General features: G+C 38.1%; 1 protein-coding gene across 19 annotated transcripts in view; it reads right to left on the bottom strand.

The window, feature by feature from the left end:
* CACNA1D (calcium voltage-gated channel subunit alpha1 D) overlaps nucleotides 1–19,355 on the bottom strand; it is a 240,478-nt gene extending 221,123 nt beyond the window's left edge. For 14 of the 19 annotated variants that reach the window (XM_087887838.1, XM_087887840.1, XM_087887842.1 and 11 more), the window contains exons 1-3: nucleotides 18,621–19,355; nucleotides 11,663–11,981; nucleotides 7,755–7,860 (exon numbers count right to left, since the gene is read on the bottom strand). In XM_087887838.1, coding sequence (XP_087743964.1) covers nucleotides 7,755–7,860; nucleotides 11,663–11,981; nucleotides 18,621–18,663 — 468 coding nt within the window. In that variant the 5' untranslated portion in view covers nucleotides 18,664–19,355. The remainder of the gene's footprint in view (nucleotides 1–7,754; nucleotides 7,861–11,662; nucleotides 11,982–18,620) is intronic. The other 5 variants (XM_034437079.3, XM_087887839.1, XM_034437051.3 and 2 more) reach the window with 1 other exon arrangement.
* Nucleotides 19,356–19,628: the final 273 nt, after the last annotated feature.

The raw sequence follows: 19,628 nt of genomic DNA, 5'->3' as shown, positions 1-19,628 counted from the left end.
CCAAAGGATATAAAACCAGAAAGGAAAATACCATCAACAATGTTCATAAATTAAGAGGCAGCAGTCATTAGATTCATTGGATTCTTATCTAGATTGTACAAAGGAAGAGAGAAAGGAACAATTCTCAACAGAACTGTGACATGGCATTGTTCCAAAATTCAGGCAGGTGTGGGATCGAATACTAACTTTCTGAAATCTAATAAAAACCAAGATGATGATGATGATGATGATGATGATGATGATGACGACATAATTTGTATTCAGTCATAGAAAGCTTACTCAAATTTAAAGAGTACTGATTTTCAAGTTACGTTGTAATAAAAGATTACTAATAGTGGGTTCTATTCATGAGGCAGGTCAAAGAGGGGAGAAAAAACCCATCCGAAATATCTTGTTTCTCTGACTGGCACAAGCAAAAAGCACATTAACTAAACTCTTTACTAAAGGGGATTTTAAAACTGCAATACTTTTACAGTATTGCAAGTCAGATTTTTAGTTTTTATATTTTCTAATGTCATAATTATATCAGAGACCAGATCTAATTTATTAAGTACTTCTGGAACACACAAAATTTCACGAACTGTTATTTTGAAAAGGGGGATACCGATTCCTAACAAAATATTCAGCATTTTCACACAGCAATCCTTCTTCTGATTGGTTAGTTGGTTGGTTATCTATTTATTTATTACAATTATTTCTCTCCCATTTTTCAAGGTGACTTAGAAAAAATATACAAAAATACTTATTTATGTATTAAGAGTAATTATTTATTCATTAAATTTTTATCCTCCTTTATTGCTATTTTTATTCCCATTAAACATATTTGTTAAGTAATAGTAATGCTTATTAACTTAATCACCAACAAAATTTAAAAACATGCAGCATGAAACTAAAATCAAATGAGAGAAAATACTAACATGAGAGTCTCCATAATAAAAGTTTTAACATACTCTACTATAATAGTTAATTAATTGTGCAAGTATAAATCTAAAATATTACAATCTATGAAATAAAAATACATATCACCTAAAACAAGGTAGCTAATATATAATAATATACTATTATGTATAATAAGACTGAAGAAAAACCATAAGAAATGGTTATTCCTATGGCTAATTACTTGGATGACTACACAATGAAGGGTTGGAATCTCCTACATTTATTAGATTTGTTATTGGTTTTCTCCAGTAGTTTAAGATGGTTGACATAGAAATCTCCCTTCCTTTTATCCCCACAATATCTCTGAAGCTGAATGAAAGAAATTGGGTCTGAGTTATCCTGTGAGTTTCTCTAGCTCAACGGTGTCAAACTCAATTTCATTGAGGGCTGCATCAGAGTTGCGTTTGACCTTGTGGGGGGCATGGCTGGGGTGGGCGTGGCCATCCCTATGTCACTCATGTCGGGGGCACCTGTGGTGGTGCTCTACCAGTGATAGCGGGTTCCTAAGCTCCGTTTTTGGCTGTGACGCTTCCTGCAAAATGGAGCTCTGGAGCACATTTTCGCTGGCAGAGGCACCGCAGGCAGGTCCTTCGCTGTTTCCAGGGTGGCTCTGTGGGGCACATCTAAGCACCCCGCAGGCTGGATCTGGCCCCTGGGCCTTGAGTTTCATACCCCTGCTCTAGCTGAAAGTGAATTGGAGCCTGCTGTTCATCCAGCACTTGAACTTCTACACCAAGCTGGGTTGGAGAATCTTTCCCACATACTGGTGGGTAGAAATGGCTTGATTGGAAAAGAGAGAAGAGTCCTTCCAAGGCAGTTTTTTGGTCTTCATGGCTTTCCTTTTTTCTATTCCTAAAGAGAGTGTATGAGTTTTCTTTTTTTTAAAAAATGATTCCCTTTAAAAAAAAAAAAACTGTCAATATTATAGACTGAGGTTTTTTTTTTCTTCCAGCAATGTCACAATAGCACCAGCTGGATTTTATTTACAACATCACTGCAGCCTTCTTACAACAGTTCTTGTACTATTTATTAATTTTATGGAATGGAATGTCTGACAAACAACTATAGAAGAAAACAGATCATAGGTACTCAGACTGCCTCTCCTGAAAAATCTATCAGCAAATAACTAACATGACTCACTAGAAATAACAACTGACCTTCACTATTATTAGATAAAAACAGGATTGTCATTTTAGAAACATATGTCATGACCTTAAAGGGATGATAGATTTCAGTTATAAACATTTTCAATGCCATTCATTCTACTGTATTCAGTAGTTGGTTTTTTTTAAAAGAAACTCTACAATTGGTTGGCTTCCTTTATAACACCTTCTGGATTGATTGTCTTTATGGAAGACAGATTAAATTTTAAAGTTTACTGTATAAGCCACCTAAGAATCCGACATGAATAAAGATGAATATTCTTTAGTAAAGTGAGCAATTCACCACTAGAATCAATTATATAGCTAGAGCTGCATTGCCTCAGCAAAAAGACTTTTTAAAAGTCTTCAGACATTTTAAAAGACAGTATCATTGTTTTTGAATGTAGGCTAGGAATTGACAATAAAATAAAAACACAACTATAGAAAGACATTTTTTATCTTTACATTCAATCTTTACATTTAAAATCCCAGTTCTTTCACATGTCAATGACTTATCCAGGTTCTTGTAAAGTTTAGAATACTAGAAATCCTGGCTTTAAAAATATTTTATGTAAAAGGCTGTCCAGAGACTATACCACCTAAAAGCCAAATGCAATTTTATTCTGAAAAAGACTGCACCCCTGATTTAAAAGGGATTTAATTTAAAGGGGTTTAAATTAAATTAAAAGATTTAAAGGCACAGTCTTTGTATTAAATTTGAAAATGTAAATGTATGCAGTAATTAAGTACCGACTCACTATATACACAGAGAGAGAAAGGGAGGGGGGGAGGATGGATCAATTGCTGTACCCTTTTTTCTAAAAAGAAATTGCAGAAAACAATTTCTAACCATTTTTTTTTCAATTACATTGTACAAATCCTTTCTCTCTGTACCTTCCATGAACAATGCTTTCCACGTCCTCATTTGCAGTCAATCAAGTTTGCTGTACAAAAATACACAATTAATGCTGCAGACGCAATCAATTATATAGTTTTAAAAAACATCTTTTTTATATTAATAATTGTTTTGAAAAGACAATTAAAATGCATATTGTTCAAATTAGCTTAATGTTCAAAATAATCACTGAAAAAACATCATGGCCATGAGAGGCATCAAAATAGGCAAAATGATGGACACAACATTGTGATTCAAGCTCTGCCTCTTTGGTTGATGTGTTGATGTCCCATAAATACAAAAAAAGGTTTTGATTCACCACATCACACTTGCTACCTTGTTGATACCCATGATAATGATTTATGTGCACAGCCAAGGTACAATATGAAACATATACAGTATCTGCATCTGCATTCATATGCAGCATTCATAACTGCGTTAAAGATATATGTGTACTAATCAAAAAGAACTCACATTTGCTGCTTCCAGGAAAACAGTGTAACTCTGAATTTATTTAACAAAAGACTCTAAGGACTGAAAGTGTGTTTGAAATAAACCCTCAGATAAGAAAAAAAGAACCTTACTCTTTGCTTAGAAGACATACATATGAAATCTAAATGTTCTATAAAATAACCTATCCTACTCCCACCAAGAAGAATATTTGTTATTTATATAAACTTCTAAATGGACTGAGAGCAAAGTAGAGATCTGAGCTCTAAAGTTTTAAAAACAAAATAATCCTTTGGGTCAAATAATTGATCCAACACACTGTTCTTCTACAAGTTTTTATCTTTGGATTTTTTGTATTATCCTGAAGAAATAAATCTATATAAAACATACCAAATTACTGTATATATGCAGTATATTCTAATAAAACAGGTAACAGTTTTAAATGGCTTTTCAACAGTGACTTCTTTGTACAGAAATATACACAGACAAATTTTCAATAAACGAAACCTAAACAATTTTGTACTGGCCAGCTTTAAAACATTCCTTATATACACCTCTCAAGACTATGATATGAGAATGAAACACTGCCTACCAGAAATTCCTTCTTTGTTTAAATGCTTCTTGCAAGTATTTAACATCCATAGAGATCTGCACTTGTCCACATTGCAAATAATAGAATCTCCCTGCTCCATGAATGTATTACTACATAAGCATGTGTGAACATAATGAACGCTTTCACTACACTCATTCAGTATTATCATTTACCTGCATATGACTTTATGCATCCCAAGAAAATCTGGTAGTCCTCAAAGACTTATGCCATAATAAAATATGAAACAGTTGTCTCACAAATGTTACAGTTAAATGATGCAGGAAGGTGTAGAACAGCTACACTGTAGCTAGGTAGTTAGGTAAATAAACAGACACAACAGAATCTCCAGAAAACAGCAATACAATCAATAAAATATGACTATCAACTTGTTAAGGATTATTCAAATGTCTATTTTTGAAGTAGCAATCATGTGCCTCCTTCTCCAACTCTGAGCTCTCAAATCTGGATGACCACTATATGGCATCAAGCAGACCATTAAATGGCTGGTTTGATCATTTGAACTCCTGCAGCTTTACTTTAGATCCTTTCAGTTTTCAACTATCTTCTACATAAAAGTTATCACACTACACAGAAGGCATTCAAAAATGAAGGCTTTTCGTCTTAAGTTTCCAGAAACAATTCTTGGTATAATAGATACAGTTGTGTCACATGCCTCTGGTCTAGAACAAGCCTTTGCATTAGTGCCACATCACAGATTTCTGATCACTGAATATTCATGGTTATTTCCATTGTCTCAGGCTCATGACTGAATCGAAAACAAGAGAAATATGAAATAACTCTGTAGCATTAGAATTCTCTGTATGATTACACACAAATGGAATACTTCTCACAGAGTATTACCATAGTATTACCATAATATGGTAATGTTGTATTTTCCCCCCTTTTGTTCAGTTGTGTCCAGTTCTGGGACACTACCTGCAATTTTTTGGGGGCAAGGTTTTTCAGAAATGGTTTGCCTTTTGTCCTTCCTAGGGCTGAGAGAAAATGACTGGCCCAAGGTTTCTAGCCTGATGTCTTAACCACTACACTAAACAAAATGCCAACACAGTACTGTACAGTATGGTATGGTATGGTATGGTGTGGTGTGGTGTGGTGTGGTGTGGTGTGGTGTGGTGTGGTGTGGCTTGGCGTGGTGTGGCGTGGTATGGTATAGGTATAAGCAGGAGGAAGATCATTGTAATACATCAGCAGTTTGAATTATAGTGGGAAAAGCCACAGAGGTACAGGGAGGGGGCAAGAGGAGTCAAATAATGAAAGCAGGGTCACGATATTATAAACACATACAAAAGCAGTGCAACATGGCTTTTAATATTTTAATTAACACCTTTAATCCTGCAGCTTTGAAAGCCCAGCATAGAGAGATAAAAATTTCCAATAGAAATTTAATTAGTACAGGATATTAAAAAAAACCTGCATATGTCATAAAACCATAAATCTCAAAAGTTGGGTATCTTTTGCAGATACATGTCAAGTAACAATGCAAATCTAATTTAAAACAGTGGAGATTACTACCACCTATGTAGGCATAGTTTATCAATGTTGGTTGAAAGGCATGGCCATTTTGTTCTTAGTTGTGCATGGTAGTTATCACACATAATTAGTTTGTTTTTCAACTGCCATGATTACCAGGTGAAAATGGGCCAATGGTTCCTTCACAAAGGACTAAGCCACAAAGAGGAACTTAAAACCAGACATATGTTTCTTTTCTGGCACACTGCAGCCAAAAGAAACTATTATTTTCCGCCTGGAAGTCCCAGCAAGCCATGATAATTCACAACTGTACTCTTGAGTCGAGAAGACTCTAGGCAAAATTTCAATGAAACCATAGTTAGCTGCAAGCATATTATATGAATGTACTAAAAGAATGACTTTCTCTTTCATCAATACAAGTACAAAAAATTTCAATAATTCAATACTTCATCTAATTATTTCAGCCAAAAATTTCTTTATCCCATATCTCATATTTTATCTATTGGCAAATAAAGCCTCATATTTCAATCTGAATCAACAAAACTCCATTAAGAGCTGCCAGAAATAACAATATACATATATTAACTTTAAACCAGTAAAACAATTTAATATTTTTTTCTCTTTCTTTACACAATACCATGTAATTTTATCTAAAAACACAAAGAAGAAAAACTTTCCTATGTCTTATACCTATAAACAAAACTTTAAAAATTCATCATTCAATCTTAACCAAAAAAAATCCATTAAGAGCTACTGGAAACAACAGATTAAATATTAATATTTAATCCCTTCAAATGAGATCCCACAAATTTAGCATGTTCTTTTTATCTCCCCTCAATTTTAATACCATAAATTATTATTTTCTTTAAAAATACAACACAATTCTGTTCCTCCCATTTCATATCTACTACCAAATCATTAAAGTCTTATGATTGAGTCCTAGTCATTAACAGCTCTTAGAAGAAAAAAAAGGATCATTGACAATTTAACCTTCATAGAATAAATCAACTTTATTAACTTTTGTTTTCAAGGTCTTGATTATTCCTTTTAGTAACATTCCAAAAGCAGATTTCTTCTCTTTTCCTTTCAAGAATTCCTTTATAAGCATAACATATCTCTTTTGTAAATCCAAAGTAAGAATATCGTCCAAGTCAATTTTCTAATTTAAAATCCATGTATCCAAGTCACTCTTCTGATTTATTATTTGTGTATCCCTTTTAACTATTAAATTTTCATCCTGTTTCATTTGTAAGTCCTGTTCTATATAATCTTTTGTCAATATCATCCTTGTATCCTATCAATTTTAAATCTATGTCTATAACAGCCTGTTTTTCCGTTACATTGTCTTCTATCTCTTCTTTTTAAGCCCGTTTTTATTGCCTCAGACAATACGCTCAATGTACATTGTTCCCAAATATACTTAAATTCTTCTAGAGTGAATTTATATGCATGCTGTTGTTTGTCTTCTATTTATTTTCCTTTTTTCCTTTTCCCTTGCCTTTTTTTCTTTCTTTTTTTTGCACTTATTTTTTTTTTATTTTTAATATTTTCCTTAGTTTATCTTAATTTTATTTCAACAAAAATATTATGAATGTACACAAAACTGATGCAATCTCTGGAAAAATGTTTTTCTTTCAAGCCTTCTCTGTTAAATGAGAAACCATTCTTCCATGATTGGAAAACACTTTCTGCTAACAAAAGCCAAGTCTATAATTTTAACATGCATCTACTTATATGAATATCTTCCTGCTAACACACTTCCTTTAAAGGAACAGCATTCTTCCAAATGTAACCGACATCTGATTATCTGGTTAGGAAGGCAATTATATATGTAAGTTATTTTCTGGAATATTATTCCTGCCTTGAAAATATGTTCAATATTTTCTATTGATAGCAAGGAAGCAATCAAAATGAAATGAATAGAGAAACAAAAGTTCATGTGACAGCCAGATGTAAAAGAACAGAGAGCACTGACACAGCAAACAGCATGTAAGATTAAACAGCAGCCACCTATAAATCCAATTACCATTTTCCTGCTAATGCATCTTATTGTTTCAGAAACCAGAATATGACTATCAGACCTTACAATCAAAGTAATATATTTAATGTTTAAATGTTGATTCACTTTTTTCACCTAACTAAATAAACAATCCTTTTTAACTTTTAAGGGCCACCTGAGCAAATTCAAAAAACATTTTAAATATTTAAAAGACAGTTTAAAGATAAAGGTAAAAATGCTACTTACCAAATCATGGTTTGTTGAATTAGAATCATCTTCTGGAAATGGGATGTAAACAGCTAAGGCCACACAATTGGCAAAAATAGCCAGTAATATAAATATGTCAAACGGTCTTAAAGATCTTGTTAAGGAACATTCAGTTGTAAGACATATAAATCTTTGTCATAGTACTATTTTGTGTTAATTTTGCATTATATACAAGAAATGTCTTTCTGAAGTTAAATCGGCATGCTCCTGTCATTTGGTTTGGTTTTGTGATTGATGAAAGTGACAGCTATCTTCCACAGGCAATTATGTTCCCATGTCGGATTGTCTTTGAGCACTTAGGGCCTTTCAGTGTCTTATTACTTCACATTACATTTTTTCATAGTAGAGTTATTAAAAAATAATCTAAGTTGTATATGTATATAAAATCAATAATGCTTAACCATTATAAAATGCTTTCAAATAATTTTGCTACTTCGTGTCCATCCATTGTTATCACTAGTACTAAAGGAACTTGAATACAAGTAACATGCCAGAGTTGTCTATATTCCTGCCTAGTTACCTACACATTTATTGGATTTAAGTGCCCATAGTTCCCATCAAAGAAGAAGCAGGAAAGATGTAGTACAAAGCAAGAATCTCTCTTTTCCAGGCTACCAAAGATTCAGTCAACAGGACAATGCTTTAGAATCATCAGACATCAGGTTGCTTCCAGTAACAGTGAAATTGTGTTCTATTCTTTCATTTCACCCTCTCAACAGCTAATCTATGAGGTAGATTTGGCTGAGAAAGAATAAAGAACCCAAAGCACACTCATCAGGGTAGACTTCAACATGGATCTCCTTGGCCCTAGTTCAACAATCTAATCATTATCCCATACTCATTTTTGACCAAATACTAAATCAAACTATGGACCTTTTACATTACTGAGAATAAGCGTAGTAGATGCAAAGGTACATCAGTTACTATCAGGGGCACCTGCAGGATTCAGCATTTTTGTCAATAACCAAGAAGTCATCATGCAAACATGATGCAAACTGAGCCCCCATCATACGCCATAACACATTTACAAATGATTAGAGTGAGCCTATGATGTAATAGATATGTAGTTGATATTTGGCATCCTTCTCCACACACCTCCTTGAAAACACCTCTAGTTATTACTTTATCCCAAGAAATCACACCAAAATAACTAGAGGCTGACTGCACTCCATTATGAATATTGTTACCTGACTTCAAATTCTTAAAGTTAGACCTTCAAATACTTGGAAAAATTGCAAAGAGGAATGGACAAGTAAATTATGTCATGTGCATTGTGACATCATCATGGAAATGACACAGATTGCGATTATGACATAAAACCAATAATATGAATTATACAAACTGGATCATTTCCATAATGTCACAATTCAATGACATTGTTTGCTCTTCCATCCCTATTTGCAATCTCTAATTAAATATTGAGTGAATTTGGGGGCATTTGTCCAATAAAGCCACTCAGATTTAAGAGAACATGGACTCCATCTAGATAATGACAATAGAAATGACTGTGTCTTCATCCTGGGAAGCCATCTGGAATTATTTGAGCCTGCCAATCTTGAGGAAGCTGACAGGGCTTTCTATAGTATTACTACCATCAATTCTTATTTTGATTACTGCTCTTCATGGTTGGTTAATATTTCCCATGAAGTGGCAAGAAGTTGGATTTGAGCAGTAATCAATACTTCTTTGAGTGAGGGTGTTCCTATCACTTTAAGAAACCTTCATGCAATCTGAGATAATCCTGGTAGCCATTCACTGGTAGCCTTGCAATCTAGAGAGCATAGAGGTAGCAAATTATATGGATTTCCTGATTTTCATTCTAATTGCCAAATATTGAGGAGTATATTTTGTGTAGGGGAGGGTTTCTTTTGGGAAGATGATTCATTTTATGACCAAATTATTAGCCTCCTAAAATCTATGGTATTGGGCAGCATACAATGACGTAAATAAATAAATGTTAATTGCCCAAAAATATGCCCAGTAAATGCTGTCTCAGTAGAAACAATATCCAACTATAATATAAAGTACATTGGGTTAAATCCAAAGGCTCCATTCCACTGATGGAAATGCTCCTTCTTCTATAGAATTTTTGTATCGAATCCAATTTGTGTACATCAATTTTACATATGCACAAAGTGATAGTTTTTAGGGGAGAACAATCTAAGAAAAAGCTATGTCACTTAAATAACAAAAAGTTACTGTTATTTTACGAAAGATGCACAAAATTCCACTGAAAACTCAACACTGACTGAATGTATGCATTAATTTAAATGAAATTAGAAGCACAAATTGTATTATTTACACTTCTTCTAAGAAGTAATTACCACTTATTTAATGGGAGTTACTGCCAGTTCATTGGACATAAGAAATATTAGCTTGGAATGGCTCATATTGAGCTGAACTTAATTAAGAAGGGAAGGATAATTTATCATATTTATAACCCACACATTCCAGCAAGTCTACTATGGCAGCAAACAATAAAGATTGAAACAACGCTTAAGAAATCCAAAATTAATTAAATATTTTCAAAAGCTTCACAATAGAATATAAAAGCTACATATTACAACACCCAACAAACCAGTGTTTAATGTAAAATGTAAAAATATCAAAAAAAAAAATCAGCCATATTTTTTTTAAAAAAACTACTAGAAAAGGAAGAATGAGTGGGAAAAAAGTTTTTAGACTCTTAAAAGAAAGCATATATGGAGGAATCTAGACTTCATTTGAACACCATACTGATGGTTCTATTACTGAGAAAGCTTTTCCTAGTCAAGGCTGACCAGTCAGTACCTGCAATAAACCCTTTAAGGACAATATGATTTCAGTTTGGCAAAAGATGCTGTCATACTGTGCCAAGGAAAATCAGCACTTCAAATAGCATATTATTTCTTCAAGGAGAGGAAACACCACCTAGTGCAGCTAAGATAAAAAAAGGGAAAATGGAAACAGGTATCCTGCATGACACCCAGCCCTACACTTTCTTGCAATCACGCCTAGCAGTATGTTAAAAATCATGAGGGACAGAATAAAAACTGTACAATAATACCATCACTTCCCAAAAGCAGTCAAGGATACCACAGTCAACAGTATGAAAAGCTGCCAAAGTATCCAGGATGAGAAGAAAAGAAATATTACCCTCGTCACGCTCTCTCAACACATTGTCCATAAAGGTGACTACACTGTCCCTGTGATCTACTTGGGCCTGAAATCCAACTAAATCCAACTAAAATGGATCCAATAAATCAGTTTCAATCAGACGTGGCTGAAGCTACACAGCTATCACTTGCTCAGTCCCGTTGTCCTGTAAAAGTGGCAAATTCAAAAATGTCCTGTATTGTCAAAAAGCAATGGTTCTTTCAATAGGAAATGTACCTTCCCACCCCACTCATCTTCATGGCTATAACCAGCGGCAAGATTCAGCCAGTTCACACCACTTCAGGAGAACCGGTTGTTAACTTTCTGAGCAGTTTGGCAAACTGGTTGTTGGAAGAAATCATTAGGGCAGAGAACCGGTTGTTAAATTATTTGAATCCCACCACTGGCTATAACCCTACCTCCTCACTGAGGAAGACCCTAATCACCAAGCATATTATCTCCCTTAAAAGATCCCAGATCCAGTCTCAGCCTTGGGAAAGAAATATCTAAAGTATATGAACTCATCAACATCCTGCCCATATCTTCAAGAAGGAAGGAAAAAACAGACTTTCTTTCAACCACAATTTATTCATCATAACTTGCACTTTGCTCAGGTTGACATTGCCCTAAACGACCGTTAAAAAGTACTGAATTCCTTCTATTCTAGAGAGTGAGCCCAAGTATGCCTTTCTGATATGATCTTCATGTCCGCAGAGAACAGGAGATAGAACTAAATTCCAGTGAAAGGATACTTCCATTCTACTATACTAATGCAGGCTCTTCGGAGTGGGTTATTGAGGGATAGACAGAAAAGAGCACGGGCTGGCCGACTATTAGATGTATTACCCTGTTTTTTGCTCTTGGCATATTGCTGACGCTTTCTTTGGGACAGAGATCCTACAGGTTGACCTGGGGTGGTGCTCATGCCTTGGGCAGCCTTAGCTTGTCTAGCAGCATCAATTGCAGCTTGCCAAGATAGCACCGTTTGCTTGGTAGGTGCTGAATTGTTCGGCTGGAGTGCTGGGCTGTCACCAGGAAGAGGAATTCTGGTGCTATTTGCATAGCTTGCTTCTGTGGAAAAACAAAAGAGAAGAAGAAAATTAATTTGTGTTTTTCTGAAATAATCCAGTTCTTTCAAACTTCTTGAAAAGACTTAGGTTTTGGTAAAATTTGAGGCCTTTTCTTTAAAAAAAAGAACAAAAATCAACAGACCCTTTCTGCTGAAATTAAAAGATGGAGGAAAAAGCATCACAGGCATCTGTATCAAATGCTTTGCAAAGCTAAGAAATTTCCCATTTAGATACCTCTTTAAGAAGCTGAACATCATCTATTTTAAAAAGCAAGGAGGAAAACATTCCAATTTCTTTCTTCTTTGGAGTGTTAAGTATTCATTGTTTTAGAATCAAAAAGCCAGTCCAGCCCACTCTGCTCAGAACAGGGATTTTTTAAAAAAACATCTCATTAAAGGGATCTTCTCTTCCTCTGAATATATGAGCAAGCATTAGATATTCTCCGATGTGTAATATATCTATTACTATGGAAACTCAAATGAAATAGCCAACAAAAAATATTCTGTTAGAAACATGGTCTGCAATATTCTTTAATATATTTGATTATGAAATGGTACTTCCATAGAAACTAAGACGGTTAATAGTGAACAACTTATTCCACTGATTTCAATTAAGCTATTCCTCCCACCACTGAAATCTGAATTCACTAATCTTGCTTACCCACTACATATATCAAATATGAGAAGTCTGAATCCATGCGCTTTGGTTGGCATTGTTTCTAGTTGCTTCTTTTTTTTTTTAAATGTCTTTTCTCTGGCCTCCAAAATGCAACGTGAATTCAGAATCTGACATAGTCGCGCTAAGTCTCAACTTTAGGAAAGGGATAGGAGTTTGTCCCTTCAAATTGCATTTTGAAGTTTGGCTTTAGGAAAGGTAAACTCAAAACGAAGTGAAAGAAGAATCAACAACATAGGGGAAACAATAATTGAGGTGACTAAGTTTGTAAATCTGTGACCATAAATTGCAAAATGCCAGTTATTAACACAGATGGGGGATGTTGAAAATACAACTATGAGATGGAATACAGATTTCATCCACACTGCAGTACTGTCCTGTGTACGATAATTCACTTTCCTGCTCTATTTATAATAAAATGGCAACCACAGGGCAGAAAACAAAGGCACCTTCAAAGAATTATGAAATCATAAAGGAGCTCCCACTTGGCTGTTCCTGCTAGTTAAGCAACTAAAGAAACCAAAGAAGCTATTTCTGCACTTTGTTAGCACAGTGTGTTACATGTGATCCAGGAATTGCCTCATTTCTCTTCTAACAAATCAGACTTAGAAGCCAAAAACAAAACACAGGTAGTCCTCAACTTACGACCACAACTGAGCCCAAAATTTCTCTTGCTAAGTGAGACAGTTGTTAAGTGAATTTTGCCCCATTTTACAACCTTTCTTGCTTCAGTTGTCAAGTGGATGACTGCAGTTGTTAAATTAGTAACAGAGTTGTTAAATGAGTCTGGTTTCTCTCATTGATTTTGCTTGTCAGAAGATTGCAAAAGGTGATCACATGACCCCTGGACAATGCAACTGTCATAAATATAAATCAGTTGTCAAGCATCTGAATTTTGATCACATGACCACGTGGGTTGCTGCAACAGTCATAATGTGAAAAACAGTCATGAGTCAATTTTTTTCAGTGCCATTGTAACTTTGAACAGTCACTAAATGAACTGTTGTAAGTTGAGGACTACCTGTATGGCTTCCAGTTTGGGGCCATCAAAATTCCTGGATCAGAGTTTACACTAACAAATTGTGAGTTAGCAGAAAATCTTGGCAGCAATGATAGTGATGGACCTAATTGCAGTGCTCATGTATGATCTTCCAGGAGTCTTCTGAACTCTATTGTGTATGTAACAAGACATGTAAAAAGGAAGGAAGGAAGGAAGGAAGGAAGGAAGGAAGGAAGGAAGGAAGGAAGGAAGGAAGGAAGGAAGGAGGAATCTGTTTCTTTCTCTTCCCTCCCTCCTTAGTGATACTTGATTTTTAAGATTAATACTCTGAATGTAGTGGAGTCTGGAAAAAGATTCCATCCAAACACGATTTAAGAGTGAATGAAAGACCAAAGTTAGGAACATTAATTTGGGGAGGGCAGGGGGGTTATATGAAGTTTTAAAATTCTTGTTTTGAACAACCCTGAGTCTAAGAACAAATGATTTTTATTCATTACGTTGTTATCTTATTCTTCTCCAGAAGTGTAAAACATCCTGTATTACTGAATCTCTAGACAATTGGCTGGTCCTAAAGATAAAATTAATAAATCAAGTTATTTTCCTGCTCTATTTTATATTCATAAAAATATTGAAAGGTACCAAATATGTGCAGATCTGAGCCTGTGTCACCCTGTTTGTAGTTCAACACTCAAACCACTATCATTGGTGGCACCTCTCCCCACTTTAATGACTAATGCCAGATTGAGTATTTTCAGCTGAGAGATGGATAGAAAGACAGAATTTTCTCACAGATGGGGAAAGAGCTGTTCTTCCATGTGTGTGTAGTGAAGATGTTTGGTGTTGCTGTGTAAACAAGGTTGCTGCTGTATATTTGAAAGTGAGTCAATCTCTGGACAAATCATATGTCCAGTTCACTCCAATGTGAGCACAACCCACCCACCATTTCCAGAGAGTGAGTCATCCTCAATCTGCCCCTATTCAATGCAACTTCCAGCCATGAAGTATTTGTGTCAAAAACTGCTTTACATCTGCATTGGTTCAGTCCAGGGATGGGCTGCTGGGGGTTTGCAGGGCTTCAGGAGAACCTCTAGCTAAGATTCTGTGCAGTTTGGAGAACCCCCAAATCCCACTCCTGGCTGGCCCCGCCCCACCCCTCCCAGGAATCCACACACAGCCTGTTTTGGATGCAGTTACGTGCAGGGTGCATGTGGAAGCTTGGGGAGGGTGAAAAACGGGCCTACCGGAAGTTCAGGAAGGCCAGAAAGCCTCTGGAGCCTGGGAGGGGGGGGCAGCCTCCTGTGATGCAGGAGGCTGACTAGGCCACGCCCACCATGGCCACACCCACCCAGCAACCCAGAGAACCCCTTGCTAAAATTTTGAAGTTCACCCCTGGTTCAGTCCATGCTACCTGGTTTGCATGCTTTAAAAAGCAAGACCCTTCTTCTCCAACCAGCTGTTGTGGCCCCTGGTGAGGAAGTACTCTTAATCACTGTTTTTGTTGCTCACATTGTCATTTTCTTTAACAAGTTCACAGGTGAAAGGCTGAAACGCTGGACTTGCTCCTCCCTCCCTCCCTCCCTTCCATTTATCAATGGAATAGAGCAAGTTTAAACTACTTTTTGTTTGTTTTTAAAATAGGTGAATTTCTGCCACTTTCCCCTTCTATCCAACTAGTGACAAGAAAATGATAAAACTTATTTTTTTAGGATCCAATCTGGATCCAATCTTTTAGGATCCAATCTAAGAGGTTTTAGTCTCCTGAGCTTTCAGACTTGTTCTGGAGCCCATCCTCAGAGTACTTCTCTATCACTGGAATGTGTGAGGGTTTTTTTACATGGCAGTGGTGGGGCTGGTCACAGGCAAAAGGGGACCCATCAATCAGAAGCTGTAGTAACAAACAGTCCAGATCAAATATAAGCCATCACTATGGCCAAAGCACTGTCTGGGTTAAGACAGGGTTGTCTTATTCCACATTCATTTCTAGCCAAATTACAACCAGGACAAAAGCAGTTAAAAGCTGATGAAGTAAAAAAAATATTTAAAAAAAAAGAAATTAAAAAAAAACATCCTGAGCCTTGTGAATAAAATCTGTAAATGTTTTCTATGTGATTAATTCTTTGAATATGTAATCCATGTTATGCCTCCACTTGTGGCCTGTGGTTTGAAGTACATCCACAAAATACTTTTCTGTGTTTTGAATTCTTGTGCATATTTTCTGGACTTAAGAGTCTGCAATAGTAATTGTGGAGAACTTCTTTTTACTGTGCCTTGATCTACCTAGTCAAAGCACTATAGAAACAGTTACAGTAAACTAATTCTTGAACTGTTAGATACATTTTGAAGTTAGTAATAACCAGATAAAAACTCTGAGCTAAGATAAGAAAAATGTAGAAGGAAGACTTTCAAAGCTTTAATGCAGAGTATAGAACCATATAGAAGCTTACAACTAGTCTTGGTTTAGCAACAACATTTGGGACCAGTAACTTAGTCATTAAGTCATTAAGTGAAGTGGTCTCTAGTAGAACTGTGACTGTGCTTATGATCTTCAACTTTTCTTTACAGAAATGCAAAGGTCATAAATGCGAGGACTGGTCATAAAGTTATTTTTCCATCACTGTTAACAGTTGTAAATGAGTAGTACCTGTATTGTACTACAATTAAGGACCATGTTGAAAGTGAGATTGTTCATTTCATCTCTATGGTTGAGCTTATTAATAGTTTACTAATATCATCTTTTAAAATTTTTTTACCAATTATATGCTGCATCTCACCCAAAGCATTTCCAGAGATATTTACAAAATTAAAAATACATTTAAACATAGTAAATGAATATAGAGATATGTAGACTAAAATAGAGTAATAAACACATCATACAAAAGTTGTCATGGCCGAACCACAACGTCTTGAGTCACTGTCTTAATTTGGCTTTTCTGTGGCATTTCACTTATATACTTCTACTTATATACTTATATACTTCTGCAAGTGCTACCTAACTCCAAAAAATCCTACGTAAAATACTAAAAAAACCCAATCATAATGAAATGAGCAATGAAACTGACATAATTATAAATTCTCAAAGTTACAAAGGAGAAACGGCAAACTATGTAAGGGAGCTTTCGTACTTTATAGATATAGATATAGATATAGATATAGATATAGATAGATAGATAGATAGATAGATAGATAGATAGATAGATAGATAGAATTTATATTTCATTGATAAAGTAATAAAGGAATAAAGGGAGGTGTCTCGATAGAAAAACACTATATGTATATATGTATGTGTATGTATGTGTATGTATGTGTATGTATGTGTGTGTGTGTATATATATATATATATATATATATATATATATATATATATATATATACATACATACACATAGGGTTTCATATATATATGAAACCACCAATGGACAAGAAGACCGTCTAAACAAGCTCTAAATTTCAGGTTTCATGTGGAGAAAACTGATGGAAAGACATACAACAAATTTGATCCTCTGTCAGAAATTATGTCCAAATGGTGACCAATGAAAATTAGACACCATACAGAAATAGAAAGGGCTTTCCTTTACAAATATCACTTCCCTTTCTATTAGTGCAATAATAAAAACAAAAGAGAGGGAGTTCTGCACTCCTTTCCATATTATAGTGATAATAACCATGTATTATTTTTTGGTGATGTTCCTCCCCTTTCCACCCCTCCAGAGCTATATGGAAGTATGCACACATCCAGAGAGAGGTGAAGAACGGAGTGTGGAGGGGGGGAATGTTTAAGATGGCTCCCTTAATGTGCAGCCGAGTAAAGGTAGCTCTCGGAAGTAGAGGGCATCTTTTACTGACCAAGAAACTATCATGAATCTCGCTCAGGGATCTCTTGAGAGCAACCCAGGGGGGTGGAGAGCAGACAGGGCTGCAACAAGACCAGGTTATTCAAGGAGCAGAGCGCCCTCCTGGCCTGTAATCACTCCATAGGAGAGCAAAGGCGGTCAGATCCACCCGACAATGGTTTCTCCTGAAATCGTTTCATCATTTCTTCCACCCTCCCACCCCCACTTTCCATTTATGTATTTTGTTTGTTTATTTGGCTACTTCTGGGCCAGGATGCCAGGGAAGAAGGCAGCAGACACCCCACCCCCCCTCCGCCCATTCGCCTTTGCAAGGCACCTCTGAAAGTGAAGCAGGTGGGCTCCCGAGGGAGTCAATCTTTTTTTTTTTTTTTCTTTTGCCCTCTGGCCACACGCGCGCGCGCACTTTCTCAAAGCGCCTGTCAATTCAAGCAGGATGAATCATTTCCACGCAGCTCCGGGAAGCCGGGGAGGGAGGCGAGGCGGCGGCGGCGGCGGCAGCAGCAGCAGCAGTGTCTCCCGGAGTCTGTTTGCCAAAGGGAGGAATACACACGAGCCCCGTGCGCCTCCTCTCCCTTGACGCTTTGGCAAGCGGGAGACAAGGCAGGAGGGAAGGCAGCGCTGGCTTTCCTTAAGATCACCTCGCCGAACCTCTCCGGTCATCCCGAGCGCTCTCGACAATAGACATGTTGTAGCGTGACCCGGGGGCCGCCGCCGCCGCCACCAAACGCCGAGGGAGATTGTCCTCCCTCGCCCTCCCATCCTCAGCGCAGCCTTGAGGCAAAAAAAAAAGGGGGGGGAGGGGCGGACGTGCCAAATCAGTGCGAGGCGCTCGGAGGCGAAGGCGGCGGGTTGTGAGGGCAGCGTCGCTTGTGGCGCGCCCAGCTTTCGCCTCGGAAGCTTGCCGTAACCCCTGACCTCCTCCCTCGATCCCTTGGCTTCCTTCCTCTGCTTTTAATCCTCCCCGCGACCCCCTTCTTTAATCCACTGCAACTCCCGGTTTTCCCCAAGCCGCCGCCGCCACTTAATCCCGGCACGGCGGCGGCGGCGTTTCGTTGCTTTCCCGCGGAGGGAGCGAGCGAGCGAGCGAGCGCTCGGGTCCGGCAGCTTCTCTTACCTTCAGGGAATTGCTGCTGCTGCAGCAGCTGTTGGGGCAGCATGGTCACTTTCTCGGGGAGCCCCGAGGCGCGGGCGCGCTCCTTCCTCTGCTGTTCCGAAGCGGGGTTGGGCGAGGATGGTCCCCCTATCTTCGCCTCAGCCCTTTCCCTGACCTGGGGTCGCCCGCTATCCGGCGGTCCTCCTCATGATGGTGGTGCGGGCTGGCAAGAGGCGAAGGCTGGGGATCGCTGGGTCTACCACCGCCGCCGCCGCCGCTGGGTCTTCCCCTCTGCCACCGCCGCCGCCGCCTGCGAACCTCTTCGAGTTGGGGCCAACATGACACTCACATCCGGGTGACACGGGCGCCCTCCATCCCTAGCAACCCACTGCCCGCCGCTGCCGCCGCCGCCGCCACAGCTTGCACCCTCCGTCCCCGGCTGCTGCCTCTTCTCTTCCCGCAGCCGCTGCCTAGCTGCTCCCCTCACAGTCGCGGCCACGGGGTTAACTCTCTTGCGCCTGCCGCTGCCGTCGCCGCCGCCGCCGCCGCCGCCGCCACCTGCTGCTCGGGGAGGAGGAGGAGGAGGAGAAGGAGGAGCGCGATGAGGCTGGCCAGGCGAGCACGGCCGAGGGGAAAGACTGCGTGCGACGGGCAGCCTCGCCGCGAACTCCCAACCCGACCCCGCAAATAGAAAAGTGCGCGTCGCGGCCTTAACCCCTTCGTTCCCGACGCCGCTTTAAAATGCTTCGGAAGAAGAGACTTTCAAGGCTGCCGCGAAGCCCCGCCCACGGAGATGCAAATTACTTCGACATGCAAATTGACCCGACCCTGGGCGCTCTGATGCCAAAAAGCTAAATTAATGAGCCTCCAGTCCACTATAGGGACCCGACTATCTCCAAATGCTTGGAAAATAATACCAAGGACTTGCCTCCATCCTGCTTGTGAATTTCCAGAATTGTAACTTCTGGATGAAACAGTGTGGGAATTCTTCCCCTTAGATGTAAGAGCACTTTTCTCACAGGAAAAGGA

Source organism: Pantherophis guttatus, chromosome 2 (genome assembly GCF_059756535.1).
Source record: "Pantherophis guttatus breed Tessera chromosome 2, ASM5975653v1, whole genome shotgun sequence".
NCBI lineage: Eukaryota > Metazoa > Chordata > Lepidosauria > Squamata > Colubridae > Pantherophis > Pantherophis guttatus.
Note: the sequence above shows the minus strand (reverse complement) of the source record. Positions and strands in the feature narration are given on the sequence as shown.